Here is a 27,233-nt window from a genome sequence, read left to right on the forward strand (position 1 = left end):
TGCCTCACAGTTCTGGAGCCCCTGGCCCTCTCTTTACCCCACTACAGCTCACTCACAGCATTTCTCCTTTCCTGTGGATACCTTTAGTCCTTCCTGTGACAGCCAGGCAGAAGCTTCAAGCTATCAAGCCTCACAGAGCTGCCCACCAGGAGTTGGGAATGGGAAGGGGAGACACTGAGATCATGGCCTTAATCTGAAGTTGTGACCTTGTTTCTAACACTGATCTTTGGACACAAAGGGAGGGGAAGGATTAATAGTTAATCCCAGCAGGAACCCAGCAAAGAGGAACTCTCAAAGCACGTACCCTTCTGTTACTTCCTACTAAAAAAAGAAGGAAATTATTACTAATATATGAGCTCATCCCATGGCCCTGAACCATGTGATTTTACCTGGACAATCTCATTTTGAGCTTACAATAACCTTGTGATATAGGGATTTTTGCCCCTATTTTTCAGAGGAGGAAACTGGCTTAAAATTTGGGGTCACTTGCCTGAAATTATATAGCTGGTAAATGACAGAGGGAGGTTTGCATCCGGTTCTTCCATATGTGACAATACCTGGTATTCCTTAGGTGCTGAATACGTGTTTGTTTAGCCTCCTTTCTGCCTACATGCTCACCCAAGCAGGTGTCAGGAAGTGCAGATGTTCGGGGGCCCTGACACTCAGCCTTTCCTGGAGGGGCCCCAGTTCCGTGAGTAGCACGGTGCCAACCCCATCAGGATATTACCACATGCATCAATCACACACCTTGTGGTGAAAGCGAGCTGAACGCATTGATACATGAAGGCATTTCTGACTCCTCCCTGACCTTCAGCCTGCTGGGAGAGAGACTGGAAGGCCAGCCATGCTAGGTGACAAGCTGCTGATAGGCAAAGTTCACCTCCCCACAATGTACCCAGCCACTATTCCTGTGTGTGTGTGGCAGGGTAGATAGCACCCTTGGAGCTGGGCATCTGGATGGTGGTTGGGGTGTTAGGGGATGTGGCCATCCCTGCGACAGACAGCAGAGTGAGGCCTGAATCTGAGAAGCTCTGCCCTCCAGATCAGATAACCTATCGCGCTCCCAGAGGCCCCCTCCTCCTGAAAGGACTTTAGTCTTTGGAGCTGTCACCTGAGCTGAGTGGGACAAGAGCTCTGCAGGGCAGGCCACGCTGCGAAGGAAGGAGGGAACACGGGGCAAGGGCTGCCTGCTGCCTACTGGAGACCGCACCATGGAGCCAGGCAGGGCCCGTCTGCGTCTGCAGAGGACAGAAGGGCTGGGAGGGGAGCGGGAGCGCCAACCCTGTGGAGATGGTGAGCCGCCCTCAGGGGTGCAGAAGGCACAGGCGGGTCGGGGGAGAGGAGGGGGAGAGATGCGCTGTGGAGAGAAGGCTCCAACTGCCTGATGCCAATCCTTCCTGCTGTCCAGAGAGGCCAAGGAAGGCAGACCCTGGCCTCAGCCTCGAGCCACTAGCTGGAAGATGGAACAGAAAAGAGCTATGTTAGAGCTGTGGCCTGGCCTTATCTTTCTGACTCTTCAGCCCCAGATAGTGAATGGAGTAGCTTCCCGTTCCCTGAGTGCCCTGTTCCCAGTAACGTCACCAGGCCCCCTGCTTGCCTATAGCCTCCTCACCACTGGCAACAGCAACTTCCCCTTCTAGTAGCCCCAACCATGATACTAGATATTGGCTGGTTGGGGTGAGGGCAGCTGCTGAGCACACAAAGCATTTCCTGAACACAGGATGCCTCTGGGTCTGCAGAACCCCGATTCCTCCTGTTGACTGTGCCTTTGACCCCTCCTCCCAGGAAACACTGAGACGCACAGAGCCCCGGACTTGGTACAATGGACCCGACACATGGAGGTGAGGGATGTCAGAGGTCAGAGGTCAAGTGGACAGATCCTTGGTAGCAGGAAGCAGGAGTGAGGCTTGGTGATAAAGATGACCTTTTTTTTTTTTTTGAAACAAAGTCTCGCTCTGTTGCTCAGGCTGGAGTGCATCGGCACAATCTCGGCTCACTGCAACCTCTGCCTCCCAGGTTCAAGCGAGTAGCTGGACTACAGATGAGTGCCACCAGGTGTGGCTAATTTTTTTTTTTTTTTTTTTTTTTTGTATTTTTAGTAGAGACGGGGTTTCACCATATTGACCAGGCTGGTCTTGAACTCCTGACCTCAAGTGATCCACCCGCCTTGGCCTCCCCACGTGCTGGGATTACAGGTGTGAGCCACCGTGCCCAGCCTGATGACTTGTTCCTGAGTGCAAAGATCAGGTTGGAATTAAGGATGGAGATGGAGGGGTTTGAAGCACAGGTCCCAAAGGTCACCAAAAGTCAGCCAGTAGATAGAGTCTTCCTGCTAGTGCGGCTGGAGGCCAGGGGTGAGGAGTGACAATCAGAGGTGACCAGGCTGGAATTCAGACCCAGGGAGGGGAAGCCTTGCTCCTGCTGTCACTCCCTGATCCTCACTGCTGCCCCAGGAAGCCAGAAGGAGATCAATTCTGGGCAGGAATCATGGCTTGTTCATCTTTTTATCACAGCTCTTAGCATTGCGGGGTCCTACCCCGCCAGCAGACCCATCACCACCCCACCAATGCCTGCCCTTCCCCCCACAGGCCTGCCACCACTGATCCCCCATTCCTGCTGACCCCCCAGATTTTTTCTTTTTTTTTAAAGCACTGTGCCTGGCATAGACAGAAACTCAGTGAATGTCTGGTGAATGAAAGGATGGCTGACTGGAGGGACAGTGGGCTCTGCCCTGGCTTTGTCCCGTAGGCTATGAAGGCACAATTGCTGGAGCAAGCGCAGGGACAACTGAGGGAGCTGCTGGATCGGGCCATGCGGGAAGCTATACAATCCTACCTATCACAAGACAAACCTCTGCCCCCGCCTCCCCCAGGTTCCTTGAGCAGGTGAGTCTGGGGAACGGCTGTGCAGGCTCCTCTGTAGCAAGGATCATGAGCTATAAACATCACGTTATGTGCCCTTGCCAGCTTTAGCAGGACCACAACTCCAGCCTTCCCTCTTTCCCCCTTGTCTTCCTAACACTGGCCTCCATCTACTAGGCCTCGCTCTGCCCTGGCCCTGACCTTCCACCCGGTCCTGCCCTCTGGCCCTAGCCCTGACCTTTCCCTACCACTCCCCTTGGCTCCCAAGTATTGACCTTCTGCATGGCCCTGCCCTCTGCCCACTTACTTTTTCCTGACCCTGAACAAACATCTCAATTCAGGACCCAGGAGCCATCCCTGGGGAAACAGAAAGTTTTCATCATCCGCAAGTCCCTGCTTGAGTAAGTCGGGGTGATGACAAGTAATGGGAGGAAAAGAAAGGGCTTTGGCTAGGGGTCAAGGTACCTCATTTCTCATCCCCAGGCTCTAGGTGGTTTGTGGGGAGGACTTGGAAAGGGTTTCTAAGGTGCGGGTCCCCTATTTGCCCTGGGCATGGTTGTGGAAGAAAGGCCTTTAGCTAGAAGTTCTGGATCGCTAGGCCCCATGCCTCATGTGTACAGTGTCTGAGCTAGTTCACACGACCCTGAGGACCCTCCCACACTGACTTTCGGGCCCCTGTCCCTCCAGTGAGCTGATGGAGGTGCAGCATTTCCGCACCATCTACCACATGTTCATCGCTGGCCTGTGTGTCTTCATCATCAGCACCCTGGCCATCGACTTCATTGATGAGGGCAGGTAGGTCCCCTTCCCACCTGGGACAGGCACACCTATCTGATCAGACCCTCTGGGTCCTCAGTGCCCCACCTGCCCTTGGGGCAAGAGGACACACGTTCTGCCTTTGGTTATTCGACATGTACCAACACTGCTCCCAACAACCTTCCCACCTGAAACACTCTCTAGGATCCCTTCCTTCCCCAGCCTTGGTTGGTCCTTTGTCTGTCCTCCCAGGGCCAGCCACTCTCAAATGCTTCTCAGTGACACCTTGCCCTGAGGCAGATGTGTGTGTGTGTGTGCACACATGCACACCCATACACACTCCTTTCCAAGTCAGTTCTATTCAAGTAACCTCTATTGAGCACCTCCCGAGTACCAGTCCTAGTGGCCAGAGAAATGAGGGGGGCAGACCCCACTCCTGTCTGTGAGGCACTCCCAGTCTTGTGGGGAAGACAGACATGTACCCAAGTGCCTGGGTGGGTCATTTCCCCCACAGAGCACCCCACCCAACTGTGAGGATGAGCCTCAGAGACCTGTATACCCCTGGAGGTCTGTATTTTCATGCCTCCCACTATTCCCAAACCAAACTGAGGGTTGGGCTGCTATTTCTCATGGCCCAATAACGAGATGCAGATGAACTGGGGAGGAAGAGAGTTTTTATTTCTGTAACCAGTTACAGGGAGAAGGCCTGGAAATTATCACCAGGCCAACTAAAAATTACAATTTCCAGAGCATATATACCTTCTAAGCTCTACATCTATGTGTAAGTGTGCATTCATCTAAAGACATAAGTGATTAACTTCTTTTAATCTATAATTAAAGTCTGAGTCTTGAAGACCTTCTTCTGGAGCCTCAGTAAATTTACTTAATCTAAATGGGTCCAGGTGCTGGGGTGATTACCCTTCTCTTGTCTCCTGCTAAATCACGGAGGTTTGGGGAGTTTCTTCAGACCCCCAGCAAAACTTGTTTAATCATGCTTTGAGGTTCAGGAAAGGCCTAGGCAAAACTCTTGGTGGGCTTTTGTTACATTCCAGCCTTTGTATAAAGGCACTGGTTTTTAATATTTAACTTAACCACTCAGTCAGTACTGAAACAGTTGTTATGGAGGTCTGCATTAGTGAGACCTGCTTGTCACAGTCCCCACTGTCAATTTACACATGACTTTTATCATGCGTGTATATTTATTTATCATGAGAATCGCAGGGAGATGGGGAGTCATAATCTTTCTGGCTACTTCCTGCTGAAAGGGGGTTGTCGTTATGGGGCACCAAAAGCAGCAGTGGAGTGGAAGAGGTTGATTTGTTCCCAGCAGCACTCTTTCGGGGCCTTAGAGGCAGCACCTGCTGAAAGATAATAGTATGCAACAACACATAAATAGGCTACTGATCTTTTCTTCTGAAGTTTAAGTTGTCTAGTCTTCAGTGTGCAGGGCTTTAAGAAAGCACAGCTTAGGTTTCAGTGATCACCAATTAGGAAGAATGGGGAAAAAGGAAAAGAGGAAAAAATTGAAAACATTATTTTGGAGACCTGTAGCCAGAAAAGTTAGAATTTAATCCAAACTGCAGAAAATAATAAAAACTGAAAAACATCAGGCAAGACTAGAATATAACAACAGATGTACTTTTTTTTTTTTTTTTTTTTGAGACAGAGTCTCAGTCCGTTGCCCAGGCTAGAGTGCAGTGGCATGATCTTGGCGCACTGCAACCCCCGCCTCCCGGGTTCAAGCGAATCTCCAACCTCAGCCTCCTGAGTAGCTGGGACTACAGGCATGTGTTACTGTGTTCGGCTCATTTTTGTATTTTTAGTAGAGACTGGGTTTCACCATGTTGGCCAGACTGGTCTCGAACTCCTGACCTCAGGCGATCTGCCCACCTCGGCCTCCCAAAGTGCTGGGATTACAGGTGTGAGCCACTGAGCCCAGCCATAGTTTTTGAAACATAATTTTTCTCTCTCCAGTTTCCCATTTTTATTAAAAGACAGATCATAGTAGGACTGGTTTGCTTTATTATACTTGGCTTAATTATTTGTATACAGTACAGCAAGAATAATTAGTTTCACATAGGCCTTTTAAATTGGCTTTGATGGAACTTTGTTCCATAAAGGAATCTGAGATAAGTCCTTTTAAAGCCGAGCCCAGCCATGGATTTGTACCAATAAATACCTATGAGTTGGGTGAATTCCTCTCCTCTTGAGGTTCCAAGATAACTTGGGGTTCCTGGCCTGTCAGAAAATACATTTTTTTACCTACCACAGATCAGAAACCCTGGACAGGGACTGTGTACACAAAATATGATGCCAGTTTTCAAGGGCTTTATTGGCTTCATAAGTCAAGTTTGAGTCCTTAAAAAAGAGTACACCATTCCAGTCAAAGCCTTGGCAAAATAACCAGTTTTTCCAATTATGTCCTGTTACAAAAGAAAACAGATTCTTATTGTACTTATGCAAATAACTATTTACAAATACTTTCCAAATTCTGGAGAAATCAGGTAGAGAGAAACAAACATGCTCCAAATTTTATTCATAGGAGTATACTTTACTTAATTGTTAAAAGCTATTAATAGCTCAAAAGAAAAGTTTCCTTGACTCTGCAAAGCAAAACAAAGGACTAGCAACATTTTAAGCAAAAAGTGAAAAAGATCACTTCAGTCTCCTATTAGTTCAGTTCATGCAGTTAATTCCTGTCCTGCTTCATATTAATGAATATTTTAACTCTTCAAGAGTCCTGAATGTTTTTCCTCCATTGTAATGTCACAATCTACAAAGTTATCAGAAACCTGCATTCAAGAGCACCTGTTAGAGCTTTATAGCTGAATATAAAACCACCTTCTAAAGAGGACCAAAACAAGACAACAATTGTTTATGGATGACAGTTTTAGGGTAGCCATAGTTAAAGACACAATTGACAAGGAAATCTGTTACCTCTGTAGCACACAACAATTTAACATAACAATGGCTGGGCACAGAGGCTTATGCCTGTAATCCCAGCACTTTGGGAGGCCGAGGTGGGCGGATCACGAGGTCAGGAGTTCAAGACCAACCTGGCCAATATGGTGAAACCCCGTCTCTACTAAAAATACAAAAATTAGCTGAGCATGGTAGTACGCGCCTGTAGTCCCAGCTACTTGAGAGACTGAGGCAGAAGAATCACTTGAACCTGGGAGGCGGAGGTTGCAGTGAGCCAAGATCACGCCACTGCACTCCAGCCTGGGCAACAGAGTGAGACTCCATCTAAAAAAATAAATAAATAAATAACAATTATAATTATTATCGATAATGTACACTAAGATATATCAGAATTATAGGAGTCTCCCATAACTTTGGAACACATACCAATAACATTTATACAAACATAGCCCAAAGAAAGTCAAACCCCATTTTATATTTGGTAATGCTTCCTGTATGATTTTTGGTACCAAATAAGCCAAATTTCACCTTTATATTAGTGTACTATTAACGTTAAACCCAATTATTTATTTAGTTATTTATTTTCTTTTTTGAGACACAGTCTCACTCCGTCACCCAGGCTGGAGTGTAGTGGCATGATCTTGGCTCACTGCAATCTCTGAATCCTGGATTCAAGTGATTCTCCTGCCTCAGCCTCCCAAGTAATTGGAATTACAGGCATACACCACCACACCCAGCTAATTTTTTTGTGTGTATTCTTAGTAGAGATGGGGTTTCATCATGTCGGCCAGGCTGTTCTTGAACTCCTGACCTCAAGTGATCCACCCGCCTTGACATTCCCAAAGTGCTGGGATTATAGGTGTGAGCCACTGCACCTGGCCTTAAACCTAAGTCTTAATAAAACCTTATACACATGTTTACCCAATTGTAATGTTTGACCATAAGGTAAGATTTGTATAGACTTTTTAGAACCCTTTACAATTTTTGTTAAAGAGCAGGTTAGTGCTCTAAGAGAAACCCATTGTGCTTTTATTTTAATGCTCAATTTACAGAAGAAACTGGATGATACCCCTTTAACTTTAGCCAATATGTTTACACACAGAATTTCCTTTACAATCAACCTTCCACAACTTGCTTAAACCTCTGTCTTTATCTTACCCAACTTAAAACAATCCTTTTACCTTTTAATCTAGGGAAAAATCCATATTCTCATGCCTTCTTATAATCTTTTTACCAAAAGTATATTTTACTTTTCTTATACACCTTGCACATAAATTGTTTCTTCAACAGTGTTAAATATATATTACATTGTTAACTCTTAGCAACTTTTATTTTTGGTGAAAACCTTGGTAAGTTTGGGATTTTAATTATGTACTAGGTGTGGAGCCTAGGACCTAGACAGAAGTACAGATAAGGTCTGACTTATTCCAGCGTCTAACTCCATGTGTCCTAGGACTTACCTAGCTGTAAAGCAGGTAAGCTGTACAGCTAAGAATCATAAAGCATTTAGGAGGCCTAATCACCTTTAAATTGTGTAACATTTCTTGTATAAATTTCCTTTTATAAATTCTTTCAGGACTTCCACAGACAATCTCTGAGTCATAAAGCATTTAGGAGGCCTAATCACCTTTAAATTGTATAACATTTCTTGTATAAATTTCCTTTAATAAATTCTTTCAGGACTTCCACAGACAATCTCTGACATGCCTTGACTTTCTGATTTGTCCTAAACATGTTTCTCTTTAAACAACCAGTTATTTTACTCTAAGACAAGAATTTACCATACAAGATCCTTTCTTATATAAATTCTCTTTTCTTTAATATATTTTTGCATATCTGGTGGGCATGGCTAATTTCACATGTCCCTAGCCTTATCTAGAATCTAACGCTCCAAAACAAATTTAACAATTTTTAAGTCAAAGAAGCAGTTTATGACCTAAAGCATTTAGCAAACCTAATATTTCACATCCATAATTTAAACCAAATGTTTATATTTTTGAAGATATTTTTATTTTACCAATAATCTTTAAAATTGTCTTTATTTTTATAACTTTCTTTGTCTCTCTTATTTCCTGTTTTTTTACCTTGTTTTATATATAACCTTTAAATAAGGTTTGAATTAGACAAAAATTAGTTACCCTTTAAAAAGGACACAATTTTTAGAATGTTTTCCTACAATATATTTTTATTGGAAAATACCCAAATAATATCTGTTGTTTAACTTTAGATTCTAAATTATGACAAGTTTGTTTGTATTTATCCCATTACATTTATCTAATTATTTATTTTAATCATTTGCCTAAACTATGAAAACTGCAATAGTCATAATTTAAAGTTATGAAACCGCCACTGCAAAATTATAACTGAGACAGTGAGAATGATCTGACCTGACTCCATCTTGCTTCTAACCTCCAAGCCATTCTTCTTCATTAACTTAGTTTATAGTGTAGCTTTATTTTATTTATTTATTTATTTTTGAGATGGAGTCTCGCTCTGTCACCCAGACTGGAGTACAGTGGCACAATCTCAGCTCACTGCAGGCTCCGCCTCCCGGGTTCACACCATTCTCCTGCCTCAGCCTCCCGAGTAGCTGGGACTACAGATGCCCGCCACCACGCCCGGCTAATTTTTTGTATTTTTAGTAGAGACGGGTTTTCACCATGTTAGCCAGGATGGTCTCAATCTCCTGACCTCGTGATCTGCCTGCCTCAGCCTCCCAAAGTGCTGAGATTACAGGTGTGAGCCACCTTGCCCAGCCTATAGTGTAGCTTTAAAACAGAGAATGATAGCAGTCCTTTCCCAGAATGAACTTTCTTCATGTCTGTGGACTAGACTGTCTAAGGCCGCAAGAGTAGAAGTTAGGGCATTTTACTAAATAATTCAAGATGTAGCTATCTTCATTAAACAATATTAATGTTTCATTTATTAAAAATGACATGAGCAAAGATCATTCTGTTTTGGGCTGAGTTATAGTTTTGTAGCCTCTATGCCAAATTTTGATACCTTATAGTATTTGGCAGAGATAAGTATGGAATTGCTTGATCAATAAATGCAAACAAAAATGTATGCTGGCAACTCTTAAGACATTTCTAGTATTACTTTACCAATAATTTTTAAAGCTAGCTGATTTATTAAAGATTTTATTTAAATCACATATACTTGAAAAAGCATTTGACTAATCTTTCCTTTTTTCTGTTAAAGTATTTAAGTGCTTTTATTTTTCTTTGAGCCAATTAATTAGAACACTTTTATGTATTTTCAGTAGTGAAACATGGTATACACAAGACATAAATACACAGACGAATTAGGCATGCCAATAGAAGTACATTTTATAGATTCCTAAGACCTCCTTTTTCCTCTCTTTTAACTGGATCTTTGTGCTCTGGGCAGAGCCAACACTGAATCCTGGGTTTTTAAAAAGGGAGAATTATTCTGAAGCCAGATCATGTAAGGCTTTTACAGTGCACTTACATTCTTTTTTCCCAAAGACACTTCTATGTCTCTCAATTACACTTCTTCTTAAAAACCCCAGAGTAGCTTCTGTTGTAATAGCTATTAATCAAGAAAACAGAATTCAGTCAACTGAGAAGGAAAAAAACTTTTACTCAAAAAGACAAGGTCCTGGCCGGGCGCAGTGGCTCACGCCTGTAATCCCAGCACTTTAGGAGGCCGAGGCGGGCAGATCACCTGAGGTCGGGAGTTTGAGACCAGCCTGACCAATATGGAGAAATCCTGTCTCTACTAAAAATAAAAAATTAGCCAGGCGTGGTAACACATACCTGTAATCCTAGCTACTTGGGAGGCTGAAGCAGGAGAATTGCTTGAACCTGGGAGGTGGAGGTTGTGGTGAGCCAAGATTGCACCATTGCACTCCAGCCTGGGTGACAGAGCAAAACTCTGTCTCAAAAAAAAAAAAACAAAACAAACAAAAAAAAAAGACAAGGTCCTAGGAGAGAAATAAAAACAAAACCAAAAACATGAAAGCCTTTTAAATACAAACGTGCAAACATGCACACATACATATACACATCTTGGATGTTAGCTTTTAATTAAGCTGACTCTCAACCATTGAGCGTCTAGAAGATATTTCTCCTTCCCAGTGGCCTCTCAGCAGGAATGGACCCAACATCTCCCATTTTCTTTTTTTTTCTTTTCTTTTCTTTCTTTTTTTTTTTTTTTTTTTAAGACAGAGTCTTGCTTGGTCGCCCAGGCTGGAGTGCAGTGGTGCAATCTCAGCTCACTGCAACCTCTGCCTCCTGGGTTCAAACAATTCTCTGCCTCAGCCTCCCAAGTAGCTGGGATTACAGACGTCCGCCACCACGCCTGGCTAATTTTTTTAGTAGAAATGGGGTTTCACCATCTTGGCCAGGCTGGTCTCAAACTCCTGAACTCATGACCCAGCCACCTCGGCCTCCCAAAGTGCTGGGATTATAGGCGTGAGCTACTGCACCCAGCCAATACCTCCTATTTTCAAGTTTACATGCTATCAAAGGGAATAAGACAGATACACAAATAAGTGGAGACAAATTTTGGACAACACAAGGGGGAGTGCACTCAGGCAAAACAGACTCAAAACCAGCTCAAAACCTGATCTCAACCAAAATGCAAACCAGGCGTATGAGTGAGCCCTATTGCTTCCCTGGGTGGTACCGGACAAATGGCTTAACAAGTCCAATAGGAAAACAATAGGCTCCCGGCATATGATCTGTTTAACTCACCCTTTGAGCGTGTGTGCTTCTGATCTCTGTTCTTCCCCAGTAGTGAAAGGGACGTGCAGTTTTGCACACGGGACAGCCTTCGGGAGGGTCCCCAAGAAAAATCTCACAGGCAGCTGCTTGGACCCTCCTGAAGACCATCTCATCACAAGCCGCTGGTGGCTGAACACAGCACCATCCCGGTCTCTCCTGGCTGGCTTGCCACATTTTGTTCCCAGATCAAACTGAGGGTTGGGCTGCTATTTCTTGTGGCCCAGTAACGAGATGCAGATGAACTGGGGAGGAAGAGAGTTTTTATTTCTGCGGTTACAGGGAGAAGGCCTGGAAATTATCACCAGGCCAACTAAAAATTATAAAATTTTCCAGAGCTTATATACCTTCTAAGCTCTATGTCTATGTGTAGGTGTGCATTCATCTAAAGACATAAGTGATTAACTTCTTTTAATCTGTAACTAAGGTCTGAGTCTTGAAGACCTTCTTCTGGAGCCTCAGTAAGTTTACTTAAGCTAAATGGGTCCAGGTGCTGGGGTGATTACCCTTCTCTTATCTCCTGCTAAATCACAGAGGTTTGGGGAGTTCCTTCAGAATCCCAATAAACTCATTTGTGGAGGCCTGGGGAGTTTCTTCAGACCCCCAATAAAACTTGTTTAATCATACTTTGAGGTTCAGGAAAGGCCCAGGCAAAACTCTTGGTGGGCTTTTGTTACATTCTGGCCTTTGTATAAGGGCACTGGTTTTTAATATTTAACTTAACCACTCAATCAGTACTGAAACAGTTGTTATGGAGGCCTGTATTAGTGAAACCTGGCCTGCCACATCCCCTCTCCCTATGTGGGGCTTGGGAAGCAATTAAAAAAACAGCTCCAAGGATCCACAGGTTCAGCAACAGCACTGCCTTTTGGTAAAATTTTTGTTGTCAGTTATACAAGTATTAAAAGGACAAAATCTACTGCTAGGTTTGCATAAGAAAAAAATAAATTAAAAAAACTAAAAATGATAAAATCTCAGTAAAAAGCTCAAATACATGTTTTCCTGTAAAGGAGGTCCTTCTTGACCACCTCCTTCAATCCCACACTGCTCTCGGAGGATTTTAAACAGTTTCTGGCTGGGTGCAGTGGCTCATGCCTGTAATCCCAGCACTTTGGGAGGCCGAGGCAGGCGGATCACTTGAGGTCAGCAATTCAAGACCAGCCTGGCCAATATGGTGAAACCCTGTCTCTACTGAAAAAAAAAAAATTAGCCAGTCGTGGTGGTGCAAGCCTGTAGTCCCAGCTATTCAGGAGGCTGAGGCAGGATAATTGCTTGAACCTGGGAGGCGGAGGTTGCAGTGAGCAGAAATTGTGCCACTGCACTCCAGCCTGGGTGACAGAGCGAGACTCTGTCTCTAAAAAAAAACAGTTTCTGAGTTTCCCTCCAGAGCATTTTCCATGCATTAACATTCAGTACCAAAGACAGGTACATTGTGGAGGTTTCACGTAAATAAGAAACTGTACCTATTATTTTGTAATTTGATTTTACTCCCTAACAATTTATTTTAGGGATCTTTTCATGTTAGTCCATTGGTTTGAAGGACTGCAGAGTATGGAGGTGCCAGATTTGTTCACTTAGTCCTTCGGACACTTAGGTTGTTTTCAGTTTTTCCCCTTAACAAACCATACACTATTAACCTAGGCTAACAAAACACTGAACAACCGGCATCCTATTAGCTCCAATCTACAACAACAGACGCTCCAAAGGAACAAAACTAAGGAAAGTCAGTCTAGTTACCTCATATCCTAACGTGTTGTATATAGAGTACTGAGCCCTTACCAACACCATGAAATCAGAGGGGGCTCTCAAGGTCATTTAGAATCAAACTCATGCCATGACTGAGTCTCCTGGAGAAACGCCCTGTGCCACAGACGTGCCGTCTTGAACACCTCCAGAGATGGGGAGCTCACAACCTGATCGAGATACCTCAGTTCATCTTCCAGGAGCTCAGACTGAAGAGGAAGGGGACAAGAATGGGCTTCACTTGTCTACTTTGTCTCTCCTTCCCCACTCCAAGGCTGCTGCTGGAGTTTGACCTACTCATCTTCAGCTTCGGACAGCTGCCGTTGGCGCTGGTGACCTGGGTGCCCATGTTTCTGTCCACCCTGTTGGCGCCATACCAAGCCCTGCGGCTGTGGGTCAGGCAGGGGGCCAGGGGCACCTGGACGCCGGCGACCGGCCTGGGCTGTGCGCTGCTAGCCACCCACGCCGTGGTGCTCTGCGCGCTGCCGGTCCACGTGGCCGTGCAGCATCAGCTCCCGCCCGCCTCCCGTTGTGTCCTGGTCTTCGAGCAGGTGAGGGCCGAGCCCTGCTGAGGGACAGGAAGGAACGAGCTGGTGGGGCCATCTCAGCTGTCCCCCAAAGAGGGGGCGGGGCCCACGAGAGGGAGGGCGCTGGAGACGGCATTGGCAGGGGCGGAGCTAGTTACCAGGGGTGGAGTTCATTATGAGGGATTTGGGAAACCTGCAGGCTGGAAGGCAAACACTGTGACACCGCTATCACAGGAGGTTGACCAGAAGACTCCGCTCTGGCCTCTTATCCCAGCAGCCTTCATTCATCCCAGCATACGTTAGGCTATACGGCCATCCAACAAATAGAAAAAGTATGGGCTCTGACCAGACAGATCTTACACTCTGCCTGCCTCTCAGAGGTAACCCAGAGCACAGAGAGGTTAAGCGATTTGCTTAAAGCCACACAGCAACTTGGCCTCCCCTTCCACTCTGCCACAGGTTAGGTTCCTGATGAAAAGCTACTCCTTCCTGAGAGAGGCTGTGCCTGGGACCCTTCGTGCCAGACGAGGTGAGGCCTTCATCTTGCCCGGTTGTGAACTCAGTCCTCTTGGCTGACTGAATGAAGCCAGCAGGTTCAGGATCCTGATAAAAGCCCTGCCTTCCTAAGCCCGGGTTGCCCACCAGGCACAGCCCTGGCATCCAGCTGGGCTCTGTGGGCCTTCATTGTTAGGCATTCTCAGCCCCTGCCTCTGACAGATGGCACCTCTGTTACCCAGGACTTCTGGCACTTTCCTATTTCCTATTTCCAGGCCCAGCCTGTCACCCAGGCTTTGTTGTTCCATTTATAGAGCACAGGCAGAGTATATTTAGCATCATTCTTAAGGGCCCTAGAATTTTTGGAATGACAAGTTGGCACTGGCTCCAACTTAAAGTCACCAGCTGCATTAGCCCTTAACAAGAGCCCTTAAAGTCACCAGCTACAGGCTGAGCACAGTGGCTCACACAGGTAATCCCAGCACTCTGGGACACTGAGACAGGAGGATCGTTTGAGCCCAGGAGTTCAACACCAGCCTGAGCAATATAGTGAGATGGGGTCTCACTTCAAAAAACTTTTTTAAATTAGCCAGGTATGGTGGCTAATGCCTGTGGTCCCAGCTGTGTGGAAGGCTGAGGTGAGATTACTTGAGTCCAGGAGGTGGAGGCTGCAGTGAGCCATGACTGTGTCACTGTACTCCAGCCTGGGCAACAGACTGAGATCCCATCTCAAAAAAAAAAAAAAGTGAGGGACATGCAAATCTTTCTTTCACTCACTTGAACACTTAAAGACCATTTCAACGTTATTAATTGGCCTAATTTCAATTTTTTTCTTTTTTTGAGATGGAGTCTTGCCCTGTTTCCCAGGCTAGAGTGCAATGGCATGATCTTGGCTCACTGCAGCCTCCACCTTCTGGGTTCAAGCGATTCTCCTGCCTCAGCCTCCTGAGTAGCTGGGATTATAGGTGTGCGTCACCACACCCAGCTAACTTTTTTGTACTTTTAGTAGAGACAGGGTTTCACCATGTTGGCCAGGGTGGTCTCGAACTCCTGACCTCCAGTGATCCACCCACCTCGGCCTCCCAAAGTGCTGGGATTACAGGAATGAGCCACCACGCCCGGCCAATTTTTTTTTTTTTTTTTAGAGACAGGGTCTTGCTGTGTTGCCCAGGCTGGTCTTGAACTCCTGGGCTTAAGCAATCCTCCTGCCTTGGCCTCCCAAAGTGTTGGGATTACAGGAGTGAGCCATTGAGCCTGGACCCTAATTTCAATATCGTTGTATCTCAAAGAATAGGAAGGCTCGAGGAGAACAGAAGAGATGGGAGAATGGCCAGTCAGTGGAGTAGTCAAAACATACACAGAATTTGTCAGTTAAGTTTGCTCTCTAATTTGGGTGTGTTTCATGATGCCCTAAAACAATTACAATAGTAACATTAAAAATCACTGGTCACAGTGATTTTTGCCGAGGTGAGAAGATGGAGTAGAAGGGTGGACCTGTGACTCATGGTGGTGGAGAGGGGACATTTCTGGGAGGCCTGGGGAGGCAGTGGGAGGGTGGTGCCAAGGGAAGAGGAGGCCAGTGCTGGGCCAGAGGTCCAATGCCACCGGCAGCTGCCAGTGTCCCTCTCCAGTTATGTGTCCCCACACCCCCTCCAGGTCCTGGGCTGTGTGCTCTATGCCTGTGCACCATACCACATATAATAATAAGAAGAAAGAAATATTTCAGGAATTACCAAAATGTGACACAGTGGCATGAAGTGAGCACTTGCCGTTAGAAAAAGTGGCACTGATAGCCTTGTCTCTTGCAGGGTTGCCACAAACTTTCAATTTGTAAAAGAGGCAATATCTGGGAAGTGCAGTAAAATAAGATATGCCTATATTAGGAAGTCCAGACAGAAGGGGAAGGAGAATGGGTTGTCGAACGTGTGGGTACCAAATGAAGCTCTGGCCACAGCAGGCCCTGCACTGGAAGATAGGGTGCCTGAAATGAAAGCAGAAGAGACAGTGTTAAAGAGCCAGTTCCGCTCCTGCCCAGCTTAGCTCCCCTAGCCTGCAACCAGGTCCTACGTCCAGCTCCTTGCTTATCCCCCACCCCCACCCTATCCATTTCTCCACTCACCAATCCCACCACCCTTCCCCAGCAGCCCCCTCACCTCTGCCCTCCGCCCTTCCCCTTACTAATCCACCCCTCTCATTCCTCCCCAGGTGAGGGGATCCAGGCCCCCAGTTTCTCCAGCTACCTCTACTTCCTCTTCTGCCCAACACTCATCTACAGGGAGACTTACCCCAGGTAAGACCCTGCACTCCTTCCCCAAATACCCAGGCCCATCAGGAACCTTACCCTTCTACTCTCCCCTCCCTGAGGTCCTCAGGCTCACCTCAGGCACTGGCCACTTTCTCAGGAAGCATCTCATAATAAAGATGGGAAATAGGTGACTGCTAGACTACGCTGTCTCCTTGCCCGGCCTATGATGACACTAGGGCAACCCACTTTCCTGGTTTACCCAGGACTGTCCTGATTTTAGTACTGAAAATCCTACCTATCCTACACACCCTTGTTGACATCCATGCTTAAAACCCACTTGTCATCTCTGTTATGGAAAGTTCAAAGTATCCTAGACCCCACCACCCTAGATAATCCTCCCAGGCCTGAGCAATTAAGGGAACTGAGGAGAGAGGGCCCCAGAACCTGTGCCCAAGCTGAACAGAGAACAACATGAAAGAATGAGAAACATATTGTCCCCATTGCCGCTGCAGGACGCCCTATGTCAGGTGGAATTATGTGGCCAAGAACTTTGCCCAGGTGAGAAGATAAGGTAGGAGGGTGGACCTGTGACTCATGGTGGTGGAGAGGGGACATTTCTGGGAGGCCTGGGGAGGCAGTGGGAGGGTGATGCCAAGGGAAGAGAAGGCCAGTGCTGGGCCAGAGGTCCAATGCCACCGGCAGCTGCCAGCATCCCTCTCCAGTTATGTGTCCCCATGCCCCCTCCAGGCCCTGGGATGCGTGCTCTATGCCTGCTTCATCCTGGGTCGCCTCTGTGTTCCTGTCTTTGCCAACATGAGCCGAGAGCCCTTTAGCACCCGTGCCCTGGTGCTCTCTATCCTGCACGCCACGTTGCCAGGTGAGCCAACTAAGGTAGGGCTAGAGCAGCTGTGCCCTGGGGAAGGCTAATCAAGGAAGGCCTTGCTAGTTACCTTCCCTCGGTTTCAACATGTTCTCCTTCTGAGTCTCCCCTCACATCTGTCCCCTCCTATCAGGGCCATTGCCATGGTCTCAGTTCAGACCATCTGCTCCCCCTCCACATCAGCCTCCTAACCCATCTCCCTGGCATCCAGATCTTTCCTGTCCCATCTACCCCAACACTGCTGCCCAGGCGAACTTTCCTACTACAACGAATCATTCCCTACCCTCCTTCAAAAACTCTAGTGATAAGTCAATACTGGCACTTTCGGATCAGATGTGAACCCTTGATGTGGCATCCAAGGCTCCCTCCCACACAGCCCCAGCCTATCTTCTCATCCTACCACAAGCCCTGAAAGATATGTACTTCCATGCCTCCAGGCCTTTGCCCATACTGGCCCCTCAGCTTGAAATACCCTTTCCTAATTTTCAGCCATGGAATCTAGTTGCTTCTTGGAGGCCCATGGCTGAGATGCCCCCTCCTGTGGGAAGCCTTCCTTTTGTAGCCATCAGTTACCATGACCCACCTGTTTCTCTGTACTCCCAGGCACATCAATGCCACCATACTTAGCTCCCATTACATTTGCCCTGGACACATGGTTGGACATCTTTCTGTCTCTGTCTCTGTGTGTGTCTCACTTCAATTACTCTGTGAGCTCCCAATGGCCCTTTGAGATTCATCTCTATCCCCAACATCTGGCACGAAGTGATGCCAAGTAAATGTACATGAACACATGGATGAATAAATGAATGCATAAGGCCAGTCACAGTGGCTCACACCTGTAATCCCAACACTTTGGGAGGCCAAAGGAGGAGGACCGCTTGAGGCCAGGAGTTGGAGACTAGATTGGACAATATAGTGAGATCTCATCTCTACAAAAAATTTAAAAATAGCCGGGCATGGTGGCTCACTCCTGTAATCCCAGCACTTTGGGAGGCCAAGGCGGGTGGATCACGAGGTCAGGAGATCAAGACCATCCTGGCTAACACGGTGAAACCCCGTCTGTACTAAAAATACAAAAAATTAGCCAGGCGTGGTGGCGGGCGCCTGTAGTCCCAGCTACTCGGGAGGCTGAGGCAGGAGAATGGCATGAACCCGGGAGGCGGAGCTTGCAGTGAGCTGATATCGCGCCACTGCACTCCAGACTGGGAAAGAGAGTGAGACTCCATATCAAAAAAAATAATAATAATAATAAATTAGCTGGGAGTGGTGGCTCACGTCTGTAGTTCCAGCTACTTGGGAGGCTGAGGTGGGAGGATCACTTGAGTCCAGGAGTTTGAGGCTGCAGCGAGCTATGATCACACCACTGCAGTCCAGCCTGTCTCAAAAAAAAAAAAAAAAAAAAAAAGGAATGCATAAATTTGTGAATTACCAATAAATGAATGGTAAGAGTTGGGGCCCTGGTTTCTGGGCAGGGGCTCCTCAGAACCCAGATCAGGGCTGCCTGTGGGTCCATGTGGGCCAGCCTGACCTGCAGCCTCTTGTCCCCATCCACCAGGAATCTTCATGCTGCTACTCATCTTCTTTGCCTTCCTCCATTGCTGGCTCAACGCCTTTGCCGAGATGCTACGATTTGGAGACAGGATGTTCTACCGGGTGGGGCCTGGACCTAGGCCAGTTGGAAGCTGGAGGCAGGGAGGGTTAGGGAGGGATCTGGGGAAGATGGTGGCCAGGTTGGGCGTCACTTCAGCCATGCTGTTCACCTCCCATAATAAGAAATGTAGTCCTCCAGATGTGGTTATAATGCCACCCCTCCACCTCCTGACAAGCCAGGGCTAACTGCTTTTGTGTGCATGGTACTACAAAATCTTCTCCTGAGAGAGGGAGTAGGAGGGAGGACAGGGCCTCCATGACCTGAGGAGGGAGCTGGGAGGGTGTCTGCTGTCACTGTTCTGCCAGGAGCCAGCCCTTCTGGAACACTGGGATGGGGTGCAGGCAGAGGGAGCAATGGGGAGGAGCCGGAACCCAGATGCTTGCTTACCTCCTTTCCCCCACCCTGACCCCACCTTCTCCAGGACTGGTGGAACTCAACGTCCTTCTCCAACTACTACCGCACTTGGAACGTGGTGGTCCACGACTGGCTATACAGCTACGTGTATCAGGATGGGCTGCGGGTATGAGCCCTGCAGACCCCTTCAGCTCCCACAGTTAATGGAGGCTCTCCTTCCTTCCCTCTCCTTCCCTCCTGCTGCAGTGTGGCAACTACACCACTCACCTTTCCCAGGCCTAAGGGCCCTTTTGATTTCATCTGTCCTCATTTTCTCATTTTACCCAACCCAATGGATAAAAAATCCTTGCAATCTTAACTTTCTTCCATCTTTATCCTTAATTCCACCCCGTCCACAGGGCATTGTTTCCCACCTTAGCCTTCTAAGGAACATGCACATAGCAATTTTCAGCTACCAAGGGTTTTTACATACATTTAATCAGCACAGTAACCCTGAGAAATAAGTATTATTATATCCTCATTTTAAAATGGCACATAAGTCCCAATGGGATAGTAGCATGCTCTTTTTTTTTTTTTTTTTTGAGATGGAGTCTCGCCCTGTTGCCCAGGCTGGAGTGCAGTGGCACGATCTTGGCTCACCTGCAACCTCTGCCTCCTGGGTTCAAGCGATTCTCCTGCCTCAGCCTTTTGAGTAGCTGGGATTACAGGCGAATGCCACCATGCTCAGCTAATTTTTGTATTTTTAGTAGAGACGAGGTTTCACCATATTGGCCGGGCTGGTCTTGAACTCCTGACCTCGTGATCTGCCCGCCTCGGCCTCCCAAAGTGCTGGGATTACAGACGTAAGTGACCGTGCCCAGCCAGCATGCTCTTAAATAAGATTGATGTCACCCCTTCTGACCTCAGATCCCATATTCTTTCCACTGCACCACACTCCCCCTGGCTTCCTTAAGGTGGGGGCTCTTTGTGGAGGAGCTCAGGGAGACTCACTCTTCACTCCTTTCCTCACCCTGCCAGCTCCTTGGTGCCCGGGCCCGAGGAGTAGCCATGCTGGGTGTGTTCCTGGTCTCCGCAGTGGCCCATGAGTATATCTTCTGCTTTGTCCTGGGGTTCTTCTATCCCGTCATGCTGATACTCTTCCTTGTCATTGGAGGTGAGCTGGCCTCTGTGCCACTGGAGGGGAGCCATCCAGAGGGAGGCCTGGGTCCTGCTCCTAGAGATCCCAGACTGATGGTGGGAGGCCTCGCCCCCAGGACTGAAGGCGAGGCTGCTGAGACTGAGAGGTGGAGTTGGGGGGGACTTGGAAAGCAGGGAGGGAGGCAGCATTGGGAGGCAGCCAAGCTGTATCCCGGGGCATGTGGGAGGAGGTTTCTGGTTGGAGAAGAACATTTGAATAGATCACTCATGGAGGAAGACAAAGAGGAGGATGAGGTTGAGAGGCTCAGTATGAGATTCAGGATATTGAAGTGCAAACTGAAGAATTCTGGTTTTTTACATGGGCCACTTTAGACCTCTACGAATTTCTGCACCTGAGTTCAAGATCTTCTCCAATGGGGCCTTCTTGTTCCATCTCTTCCCAATACCCTGGAATGGGAGGGAAGCCAGGGAGACAAGGCACTCCTGGAGCTGGAATGACAACCTTTCCTCCTGCACCAGGAATGTTGAACTTCATGATGCATGACCAACGCACCGGCCCGGCATGGAACGTGCTGATGTGGACCATGCTGTTTCTAGGCCAGGGAATCCAGGTCAGCCTGTACTGCCAGGAGTGGTACGCACGGCGGCACTGCCCCTTACCCCAGGTAAGAGACCACAACCCTCATCCAGCTCCCCATCCATGAGGACACACAGACCAACAGCCAGTCCCTGCTTGTTCCCCAACTCACCAGCTACAGTCAGGCACCAGGGCCTGGCTTGGGGGTGATGGACTCTCACGTCTTGGATGCATGGGTTGGTCACCAGGAATTATCTCATTCACAACTTATTCTTCTCTGGCTCAGAGAACCTTCTGGGGGCTGGTGACACCTCGATCTTGGTCCTGCCATACCTAGAGGTCAGGACAGATGACGCTACCTGCCCAGATGACACCACCAAGTTCTCTGCCTGCAAAACCTGGGACCAGGACTCCTGTCTGCATTCCCAAATTGGCTCTGAGTCAAGGCAACCTGCACACAAGACCCCACCAAGGAATGTGCAAGGACTGAGATCTGCAGACTTGTGGGTAACTGAGCACAGACCTCAGCATGGGGGTGACCAGGGTGATTCTTCAGTCCCTATCCGCATGGGCTGGGTATAGGATACCCTCCTACCCCCTGACTGTCTTAGGGAGACTTGGGGTACCTTATGGATTTGATGAATGTGGGGGAACTCAGAGGAACTGGGGCCACCAAGGTTTGAAAAGGGTTTGGTTCTTGACTTTGTATTCCTTCCAATACAGCAATAAACTTTGTCTCCCTTTTTATTCATTCATTTATTCATTCATTCATTGATAATTTGTTGAAGGCTCACTTGGATTTTTGTAGAGTTGTGTCTGTAGAGGCAAGACTTTGTGGTAGGATGCGTGAGAATCTTGGGTGCCCCCTGCCTTACCTTCTCTATGCCACCCCCATCTCCCAGAAACCTGACCCTTCTTCCACCTTTTCTCCAGCTCATATTGAATTTTCTAGCCCCTTTAATCCTTCTGCTCCTGGCATGCCCTAGCACATTTTGAGAGGACACGTAGCAGGCCCCTTTCCTTTAGCAGACCCAGGAGAGGAATGCCTTGTATAGACCTGAAGCGAAGCTTTTAATTTCGTGAACCCCAGTTTCTACAACTATAAAAGGGACATTAAAATTAGGAGTGTCCTGACTGAAAGAGACAGAAGGTCAAAATACTTCTGTTCAAAACTATTTCAGAAACCAGACTGTGTGGTCTGCCCTCCCCACACTGATTCCCTGCCTGATGTGGTTCTGGGGAGACATCTGTGTAAGAAAAGTGGGGAACATTAGTCTCAGGGGAGCTGAGGACCAAAAAATCCAGGGTCCCTAAGAGAGAGAGATGGGGTATTTCTTTTTTTTTTTTTTTTGAGATGGAGTCTCGCTCTGTCGCTCAGGCTGGAGTGCAGTGGCACGATCTCGGCTCACTACAAGCTCCGCCTCCCAGGTTCACACCATTCTCCTGCCTCAGCCTCCCAAGTAGCTGGGCCACAGGCGCCCGCCACCACGCCCGGCTAATTTTTTTTTTTTGTATTTTCAGTAGAGACGGGGTTTCACTGTGTTAACCAGGATGGTCTCAATCTCCTGACCTCGTGATCCACCCATCTCAGCCTCCCAAAGTGCTGGGATTACAGGTGTGAGCCACTGCGCCTGGCATAAGACATCTTTTTATGTCAATAAATATAGATCTATCTTGTCACTTTTATTTATTTATTTGTTTTTGTTTTTTTTTTTTTTGAGATGGAGTCTCGCTCTGTCACCCAGGCGGGAGTGCAGTGGCGTGATCTCGGCTCACTGCAGCCTCCACCTCCTGGGTTCAAGCGACTCTCCTCCCTCAGACTCCCGAGTAGCTGGGACTACAGGTGCCCGCTACCACGCCCAGCTAATTTTTGTATTTTTAGTAGAGACAGGGTTTCACCATGTTGGTCAGGCTGGTCTCAAACTCCTGACCTCATGATCCACCCGCCTTGGCTTCCCAAAGTGCTGGGATTACAGGCGTGAGCCATCACGTCCAGACTCTTTTCTCCCTCTTTTTATGCCTTCTTTTGAATAAATTATGATTCCACAAGTGGAATGAATGGTACATTTTTATTTCATTTCTGTTATCTTATTGTATGTTCTTTACTCATCCCATGATTTAGCTTTTTAGCTCATGTTGCTACTCATTTCATTTCCCCTACCCCATTGTTATTTTGGATGTTCTACTATATTTTTCCATTCTCTTGTTAGTTACCTTCCCTTCCAGCAATAATAATAAAACACACATTATGATTATTTGAAAATATGCCAATTATGTATTCCATTAAGATGTTTCATGTCCTGCACTTCTACCAATAAGAGACATTTAGAATACTTTTTCTTACCTCTCTCACTCTGCTTCCAACTCCTAGGTTTTTCTGAGATAGGATAGTACTTTTGGTTGTAGATATAATTAGATGTCTATCAAGCTCCATGAACATTTAACTGTGTAATATTTTTCTTTCTAAGTTTGTTGCTCATTACTTGTTCTTTATTCTCTTCACCTTCCTCTATCTTGATTTCTCTGTTCTGTTACCAAACCATTCTTTCAGGTGAGGTATGAGATTGATATACTCTCTGAATCCTTTGGATCTCCAAATATGTATCTTTTGCCCTGACAGGTGAAAGTTTTCTCAGCTGGGTATGAGATTCCTGTGTAAGGCTGGGTGCAGTGACTCACACCTGTAATCCCAGCACTTTGGGAGGCCAAGGTGGGTGGATCACTTGAGGTCAGGAGTTCGAGACCAACCTGGCCAACGTAGTGAAACCCCATCTCTACTAAAAATACAAAAATTAGCCAGGCGTCATGGCAGGTGCCTGTAGTCCCAGCTACTCGTGAGGCTGAGGCAGGAGAATCACTTAAACTGGGAGGTGGAGGTTGCAGTGAGTTGAGATTGCACCACTGCACTCCAGCCTGGGTGACAGAACAAGACTCAGTCTCAAAAAAATAAAAATAAAAATAAATAAAAGACTCCTGGCCAGGCGCAGTGGCTCACGCCTGTAATCCCAGCACTTTGGGAGGCTGAGGCAGGTGGATCACAAGGTCAGGAGTTTGAGACCAGCCTGACCAACATGGTGAAACCCCGTCTCTACTAAAAATACAAAAATTAGCCAGGAGTGGTGGCGCATGCTTGTAATCTCGGCTACTCAGGAAGCTGAGGCAGGAGAATCACTTGAACCCAGGAGGCGAAGGTTGCAGTGAGCCAAGATTGCGCCACCACACTCCAACCTGGGCAACAGAGCAAGACTCCATCTCAAAAAAAAAAAAAAAAAGAAAGAAAGATTCCCATGTAGTCATTTATTTCTCTCAGTTTTCCCACTTTGAGTTTCCAGTGTTGCAGATGAAAAGTCCCATACCAATGTGATTTGTTTCCTTTTGTAGATAACTTGCTCTTTCTGTCTAAAAACTTGAAAATGTCTTTCTTTAACCTTGAAGTTTGGGAGTTTCATGCCTGTGTGTATGTCTTTTCTTGTTGTATCTTCCTGTTTCCTTGCAGTCTTCAAGCTCAGATATTTCTTCACATCAGCAAAATTTTCTTCTATTCTTTATTGCCTCTCCTCCGTCTGTTCCTTTTCCCCCTTTTGGAACTAATATAGTTGAATTTTAGGACTACTGGATCTATTCTCCAAGAATCACATTTTCCTCATTATTTCCATCTCTTCATAGTATTTGCGCCATGCTTTGAAATATTATTTCCACTTGTTCTTCCAAGCCACTAATTTGAGTCTCAGCAGTGACTATTCTCTCTTTCAATACATATACTAATTTTTTTTGTTGAAAATGTTGTTTTTTTAGTTCCAGAAAGTTGTTTCTTTATTTTTCCTTTTTTCTTTCTTCTTCCTCTTTTTTTTTTTTTTTTTTCATACTACTTGAATCTCTTTAAGTGCTCCTAATGGTTTAAGCTATCACATACCTCTTTCAGTGGCTACTGTGCTTTCTGGTGGGCAGGGAAACCAGATATCATAACTGCATCCCTGTGGGGCCCAGGCTCTCTGAGTCACATTCTTCCAGTGTTCCCATGGTCCTGATCTCTCTGCTCTGGGTGCTTCAAAGCTGGTCTCTATGCAGTGAGAGTGAGGAAGCTCCTCACCAGGTCTCCACACCAGGACATCCACCCTTTAACCCTAAGTGAAGCCTTTACTTGGCACCCTGCAGCCTGGCTCCAGCAGCAACATGGCTAAGTGTTTGGAGATAAGGGTGGAAAAGAGTGGAAACTGCCTTAGAACTGTAGTTCTCAAACTCCATTGTGCATTAGAACTACCTTCAGGGTTTGTTAATACAGAGTTTCTGATTCATTAAGTCTGGGGTCAAGCCTGAGAATGTGCATTTCTAACAAGTTTCCAGGGCAAGCCCTTGCTGCTGATCGAGGGACCACTGCTTTAGCATACACCAAACCAAGCCCTCTTTCTTCTCCTCCTTTTTTTCCTTTTTCTTCTTCAAAATTATACTTTCTTTTCTTTCTTACTTTTTTTCTTTTTTTTTGAGACAAAATCTTGCTCTGTCATCCAGGCTGGAGTATAGGAGTGCGATCTCAGCTCACTGCAACCTCCCGCTCAAGAGATTCTCATGCCTCTGCCTCTGGAGTAGCTGGCATTACAGGTGTGCCCCACTGCACCTGGCTAATTTTTTCTATTTTTAATAGAAATGGGATTTCACTGTGTTGGTCAGGCTGGTCTTGAACTCCTGGACTCAAATGATCTGCCTACCTCAGCCTATCAAAATTCTGGGATTACATGCATGAGTCACTGCTCCCAGCCCAAAATTATGCATTCTTTTTATGGTAAGGAAATTAACCCAATGTCAGGGAATTATCTCCTAGTTTTATGTTTAGTCTTCCTACTAGTTCACGGTACTGAGACTTGTACACGACGGAGCTCCATCCAGGCGCCTCCTCCACCGAAACGCTCATGGGTGCATCCCTGACGAGCCCAACTGTGTCTAAGGAGAAGGCACCGGCGGGGACCCGAAGGCACTCCAGGCAGGACAGCACCACTGGGCTCACCTGAAGATGAGTAAAGGTGGGTCAGACCAGAAATTGCCATCTGTGCGTGGCCTCAGGACCCCTTCCTCTTTGGACACCCTTTTATTATTAGCTTTGTGCCCACACAGCCCTCCCTTCAGGATCCTCAGGGGTCAGAGGGCTGTGGTTCGGGAAGTACCTAGGGTGGCGGTAGGTGGTGAGGCTGCTGCCCAGCAGGAGTTTCCTCCCCTGCTGGGAGCCACCTTTCTTCCTGTCTACAGTCTGCGAGTGTTGTCCCCTGTGTGTCCCCAGACTGCACCCAACTGCTTGTTCCAGCCACCTTCCCTTCACCCCTTTGATTTTACCCAGTGTTTTCTCTTCTTTAAATCACCTTGCCTGTCCTGGGACCCTTATAGCACTTGCTCTGCTGTCCTATGGTCCCCTCCCAAATCTGTGCTGTCCAGTGTCTGTGACCTCTGTAACACCCCACACCTCACTATCCCTGCTCCTCTCATGCTCTACCATGCGGAGCCCCTCTTCCATAACACACACTCCACCGTTCTACAACACAGGCTTCAAATGGGCATTTCAGCAAAGTCCAATGACCCTAATCTTAATCTGCATGCAGGAGTTCCTTTCTTTTCTTTCTTTCTTTTTTTTTTTTTTTTTTTTGACAGAGTCTTGCTCTGTCTCCCAGGCTGGAGTGCAGTGGTGCAATCTTGGCTCACTGCAACCTCCGCCTTCTGGGTTCAAGCGATTCTCATGCCTCAGCCTCCCGAATAGCTGGGACTACAGGTGCATGTCACCATGTCCAGCTAATTTTTGTATTTTTAGTAGAGACGGGTTTTCACCACATTGGCCAGGCTGGTCTTGAACTCCTGACCTCAGGTGATCCACCCACCTCAGCCTCCCAAAGTGTTGGAATTACAGGCGTGAGCCACCATGCCTGGCCAGGATTTCCTCTCCATTCTTCAAAGGAACTATTTCATTCATTCTTTCTTCTCCCATCATCCCTCTCCAAGCCCACAGAACTCCCCAGCAGCTCTCCTCTGCCCCAATTCCTTCCTGTTAACTGAAGGAATTCGCCCTCTTCCCTCTCCTCCTACCATCTCGCTCAATGATATCAGCAGCTCCGGCACCATCCCTCCATTCTCCCTTCTACTAGATTGCTCCCAACAGCAGCCAGCTATGCTCCTAGTCTACTCTCCCCATGTCTAACTGTCCCTCTCCTCACCCACAGCTGCATCAGGCTGCTGTCCCACTTCTCAGCTCCCTGTCACAGCCACACTTCTCCAAAGAGTTGCTTGTCCCCACTGTTGAGGTTTTTCACCTCACATTCACTCAAGTGTTGATCATAGGTCTGCAAAGGGGCCTCTCATA

General features: G+C 47.1%; 1 protein-coding gene across 1 annotated transcript; it reads left to right on the forward strand.

Annotated features, from left to right (window-relative positions):
• The first annotated feature begins 984 nt into the window (after nt 1-984).
• Nucleotides 985-21,798, forward strand: SOAT2 (sterol O-acyltransferase 2). The gene is made up of 15 exons (XM_024257112.2): nt 985-1,293; nt 1,786-1,841; nt 2,749-2,885; nt 3,203-3,262; nt 3,549-3,656; nt 13,302-13,578; nt 14,014-14,083; nt 16,255-16,339; nt 16,807-16,852; nt 17,042-17,171; nt 18,730-18,827; nt 19,247-19,345; nt 20,197-20,332; nt 20,836-20,981; nt 21,180-21,798. Exons 1-15 carry the CDS (start codon nt 1,212-1,214, stop codon nt 21,228-21,230), a joined length of 1,581 nt encoding a protein of 526 aa, XP_024112880.1. The 5' UTR covers nt 985-1,211; the 3' UTR covers nt 21,231-21,798.
• Nucleotides 21,799-27,233: the final 5,435 nt, after the last annotated feature.

The sequence above is a fragment of the Pongo abelii genome, chromosome 10 (assembly GCF_028885655.2).
Source record: "Pongo abelii isolate AG06213 chromosome 10, NHGRI_mPonAbe1-v2.0_pri, whole genome shotgun sequence".
Classification (NCBI taxonomy): Eukaryota; Metazoa; Chordata; class Mammalia; order Primates; family Hominidae; genus Pongo; species Pongo abelii.

Bases quoted from the DNA above. Each gene is read 5' to 3' on its own strand.
- SOAT2 (XM_024257112.2), top strand. From the start codon at position 1,212: ATGGAGCCAGGCAGGGCCCGTCTGCGTCTGCAGAGGACAGAAGGGCTG. The intron at 3,263-3,548 runs GTAAGTCGGGGT...CTGTCCCTCCAG, and splicing joins ATCCGCAAGTCCCTGCTTGA to TGAGCTGATGGAGGTGCAGC. The intron at 16,853-17,041 runs GTGAGAAGATAA...TGCCCCCTCCAG, and splicing joins TGGCCAAGAACTTTGCCCAG to GCCCTGGGATGCGTGCTCTA.